General features: G+C 38.7%; 1 protein-coding gene across 1 annotated transcript in view; it reads left to right on the forward strand.

Moving 5' to 3' along the window:
* Nucleotides 1-5,231, forward strand: part of GREB1 (growth regulating estrogen receptor binding 1) — a 58,507-nt gene that overhangs the window by 11,806 nt on the left and 41,470 nt on the right. Inside the window, exons 4-6 of the mRNA XM_009639815.2 lie at nt 2,429-2,611; nt 2,932-3,075; nt 4,370-4,495. Coding sequence (XP_009638110.1) covers nt 2,429-2,611; nt 2,932-3,075; nt 4,370-4,495 — 453 coding nt within the window. The remainder of the gene's footprint in view (nt 1-2,428; nt 2,612-2,931; nt 3,076-4,369; nt 4,496-5,231) is intronic.

Genomic DNA, 5,231 nt, shown 5'->3' on the forward strand with positions numbered 1-5,231 from the left:
GGCGGTCAGAATGAATGGGATGAAAAACAGTGTTGGCAGGAGCTTGCATGAATGGACTCTTAGTGTGGCTCAGAGGAGCTGGGGAAGCTTGAGGTGAAAGATGATAGATCAACTTAAAAGGAAAGTTAAAAAATAAACTTGTAAAATGTTCTCCAAGGACTTTTCAAAACAAGTGGACAATTTAGATCTGTTCAATCCTTACTAGGCCTCACCTGTATGCTATATGTGGTATAAACTAATTTTCCAGTAGACATCACAGAGTTAAAAATAGATGATTAGAGGAAAAGGTTGTTTCAGGTAGAAGTTATTGCTAAATCTGGTTTAGGCAGAGGATGCTTTACAAAAGTTACCAATAACGACTGATCTAAAGTCTACATGAAAAGATTTTATGTCCACTGTCCACATTCTGTTGAAGAAACATTAAACATTTCTACCTGTGTCTTTAGCAAGTTACTGGTCACTCTCAGGAAAATGATAAAACCTAAAGAATGTACAGGTGCTTCTATTTTAGTTTGGAAATGGTCCCCTCATGCTCATATTTGAAAACACATAAGGGTTTGTAAGTGGCAACCAGACAAAAATTGCAGTGCTGCTGGTCATGCTCAGTGTGCTGCCAAAGGTATGGGAAGTTTTCATTTACTAGCGGAAGCATTTTTCGTGATTTCTTAATCTGCGTAAAATGCACGCAAACTCTGCAGCTTTTGCCACATCCGTTCTAATTTTGTTTCCTTTTGTTGTTGCTTTTATTGCAGCTACTGAAGGCTCTGTGATGTTAGACAGATGCTTTTGTGCTGACTGATATAACACAGAGGATTCTGCAGAATCATGACTTGTCCTGATTTTATGAGTCATAATGACCTTTATCATCTTACCGACCAGGATCAGAGAGATAACAGGCAGCTTTCAATAGTTGTTAGCCACTTGTTCCCACAGATACCAGACCGATTTCCACATCAACTTATGTTTTTAATCAATTCTTCTGAGCCATTTGAAAACTAATGATAGTGGTCCGGTTGTAAACTAAGCAACAGTTGTTTACAAAGCATTGTATTTCAGTGCTTGTATTTTACAGAGGGAAAAAAAGTATTGACCATTAATTTGAAAACTTAATTTGCCTGAAACACATGATTGAAGTCATCATTCTCATTAATGGCTCTTCACTTCATCTATCATATTATTGACCCTTTACTCCATTTATACTATTTATTTCCATTGGTTTTCTCCATCTGTTATGTGAAATGCATTTCCTTTATTTTATTTTTGCCATCTTTCAATTCGATGAACACAACCTTTCCATTTAAATTCCTGTGGTAACACATAAAAATGTACGTTAGATATGATTAAAATAAAACTTCATGCTTCGGGTCATGTGTCAGGAACAGAGAGAAAATTTCCATCAGGAAGATCATCTTCTGATTGCACACTGTAGGATTTCTTTGTAGATAATAAGTATTTTCAGACAGTTGCATTGGTCTGATGCAAGAAGAAAATTTCCTAGGAAATGCTTTGGAAAATGGACAAAAAAGCTGTTGAGGAATGCAAGGCAGATAGTCAGCTGTGCCAGGAACGCCCTTTATTTACGGTGGTAATGACATCACTGCCATGAGCCCCTCTTTGAGGCTCAAAGTCTGTCACTGGGAATGAGAGGAAATGGCAGTATCCCTGGAAATGCCCCATCAAGCCTCAGTACAATAAGCTTCTTTACGTGCGAGGACTTTGTCTCTGTCGTGTCTATAAAGTTGCAGACACTTTGTTTCCGTAATCATAAATAGTTTAAACTGCTGTGAGGTGCTAACACAGTCCAGCCATCATTTGAGAAAGCTACTTTAAATTAATAGCCCCGGAAGTCTTTAGTATTCTTTCCTCTCTAAAAAAGCATCTGTAGTAGGAACTCGGTACTTAAATATACTTAGATCTGATTAAATAGAATAGATTAAATATACGTAATTTCTTGAGACTTAATTGCATGTTTAATTTCAATGAAAGCTGAAGCAAGTGAAGCATGTGCTTTCTGCGGTGTTGAAGAGGGCTGGGGTTAAGCATGTGAGTCAGTTCTCTTCAGTCAGAAACTTTGTGGTTTAATGGTTCACAGGTAGGTAATGAATAGAAATTGTGATCTTTTTCTGGTATGAGAAAATGAAAACTATGGCCTACTTTAATTGGTCTGTAAACATAGAATCATAGAATGTTTTGGGTTGGAAGGGACCCCTAGAGGCCATCTAGTCCAACATGGGGCTCTGTTTTTGCCATCTGGTAGCCAAAGTGAAATACAGTGGACCTGATGTAGAATTTTTTTGAAGGGAAATGTTAATAAAAAGTGCACTCTGAAAAAAAATAATAAAATACAGCTTTTCTCCAGGAAAAGTTTGGATGTTCTTAGTAGTGACCCGCTATCTCATTGGATTGTATGTATTGTTTATTTTATCAGGCTTCTCTGGCAATTGTGTTGGCTGTGGCAAGAAGGGTTTCTGCTACTTTACAGAATTCTCAAATCACATTAATCTTAAACTGACCACTCAGCCCAAGAAACAGAAACATTTAAAGTATTATCTGGTCAGGAATGCACAGGGAGCTCTGACCAAAGGATCTGTAATCTGCTGGAAAGGGGCAGGTAAGCTAATGAAGCTGTCTTCCTCGAGCTCTGGTTTTCATCATCCAAGCTTAGCTATCACAGGGACTGGCGTCTGTGTAAAACCTAAGACAGACCAGTTGAAAGAAAGACTCTTTAAAGCTAAGTGATTACTAGAGCAGCTGTAAAAAGCAATTCACTGACCTAATACGAGGATGGCATGTCTGAAGACATCGGTTCCTCCCTTCCGAGTGCTGTAGCCTCTAAGTAATTCATTCATGTGTGAAATTATCAAATCAAATATGCACAGAACAAGCGAATGCCGCTGTTATCAGGGAATAAGAAGTTTCTTTTCTGTTAAGAGTTCAGAGGCCGGCAGTCTTCATCCAGCACCTGCTCAAGCACACTGTTCCAGCTGCCAGAAAGTTCGGGCCTCTCGGGCAGCACCTCGAGTGAGCCGCTGCCCACAGCGAACCCAAGCGCTCCGGCTGGGACTCAGCAAACAGGTACCGCTTCGGAGGAAAACGCGCCCGCTCACCGCTTACTCTTCAGTGCGTGCATATCTGTGTGTGTACTTGCCTGAAGGGAAAGACAGACAAGCAAGCCTGCTACCACATAAAATAAAACAAGTTGAATACATTTAGAGATACACCACAAATAAAGCAAGCAATCACATTTTGAAGGCTTCTCGCTGTCCATTTTTTCCCCTCACGTTTAGGTAGAAAAGGTTAGCAAATAATAAAATAGGCATTCTGCAGCTTGCTCATAGCTAAGGCAAACCAACATTTTTTAAAAGACATTGTTTTTAAAGTTGCTGGAATAGGCATTACATTCCTCCAGCTGTTGCTTCTCTGGTCACAGACGACAAATGGTACAGGAACCAGTGCCATTTCAGCTTTTTCTTCTGATCCAGCCTGTTTTACATTATGACCAGAATCCTCTTTACTGCAGGTATTATATGAGCATTGGCTCAAACGCTTCTGAGAAAAGTGGCTTTAGTATTAAAAAACAAACTAACAATCAATATCTGTAACTGTTTTTGTGTTAATTCTTTCTGAAACATTTACTTTTCCATTAGCTTGACATAAATGAAATGTGCTGGATGATAGAGGCTAAAGTGATCTCTGTGAGCTGCTTCTGAATGAAAACAGCTCTTTAGTGTCTTGGGACTGTTACAGAGATTCACACAGGTGAACTGAGGCACATCTGCTGGTGGTTCCATGCTCTCTGTGAGAGAGAAGCCTGTTAAATAGTTGTGATCTGGAATACTCATACCCCCCCAGAACAAATCATTACTCTCTTTATAATAGCAGATTGGCATTCGTTTTGTCAGAAGTTACAGATGTAAAAAAGCTACATTACTTACCGGCATATTAGGCTTGAGAAGACCTCTCTTTTTAATGCAGCATTGTTAAAAAGAAGCTTGGAACGAGGTTGTCAAATTGAAAAGGAGGCTTAGGAGATTTTTTGTAAATTTTAAACAACCTCTCTCACTACTTTTTTTTTTGTTCTTGAGTAAACTTCATGTAACAGCTAGGGTCTACCTGTAAAGAAGCTAAAGGATCTGAGACTTGTATTTAATTGCAGAATTGGATTTTACCCAGGCACTTAACTGGGAGTCAGACAGCAATCACCTGTTATGAGACCAGAAGGGGGTTTGTTTTATTCGGCATTGCATTCACTCTGAGCAGATCCCGGCGGCTCTATTAAAGTATATGATCAAAAGATCCGTTTATTAGATCAGCTGGGGATCTTGACCTAGAAATGTTTAATGTAAATACTTTGTTTTTTTCTTGCCAGCTGCAGCTATGGATCACATCCCTTCAACAGCAGCGTTCAGCTCAGCAGTTTATAATGGCAAGGAATCGCCAAAACAACAGCTGGTGAAAAATAACCTGTCTGCTCTGACAAGACCTTCAGTATTAGGTATTTGTATGAATTTGTTGTTTAAGAACCCTAAACTCTATATTCCATGGGTATAATAGAAGCATTGAACAAAAGATATAATGATTGTAATTTCCTGTATGAACAGAAATTACTATTCCCTTCCAAGTCCTTTCGGACCATAACGCTTTTTTCTGTGTTAATTTTCAGAAAAAAAAGTAGTTCATATGTTTTCAGCCATAGCTTTGTTACAGTTCAGATTATTAATTGGAAGTTTTTCGTTATATTTACAGTTCATTGGTTTAATAGAAGTACAGGCTAGATTCTGAATCCAGGTTCTTAAAGAATGTGTCAGTTTGCATCGATCTGACCAGCAGGTTTTGTGAAGGGAATTAAGAAAGATTGATAAGCAATCACTCATAGGATAATTCCTGTGTTGCAGTTCACCTTGGGATGGAGCACTAGACTTTGACTACTGGCTCCAAATTAAAGAAACTTTCTTCACTTCACCGTTATTATCACGATTTGTGTTGTTTTCTGTCACAAACTGTATTTTGTGTCGCTGCCTTATTTAAGCAAGAAAGTCTTCACTATGGCTAGAAACACACTATAGCTCTGTTTTAGAGTAAGTCTTCCCAAGTTTCCCTGCTGGCATCACAACCAAATTATTTTTCTCTGCCCATTCACTTTCTCGATCTCTTTCCTCCATGCATCAATATATTCTTGCCAATTCATTTCAGAGGGATTACTTTCACATATCACCATATCTTCGGGAAAG

Source organism: Egretta garzetta, unplaced genomic scaffold (assembly GCF_000687185.1).
Source record: "Egretta garzetta isolate BGI_Z169 unplaced genomic scaffold, ASM68718v1 scaffold15, whole genome shotgun sequence".
NCBI lineage: Eukaryota > Metazoa > Chordata > Aves > Pelecaniformes > Ardeidae > Egretta > Egretta garzetta.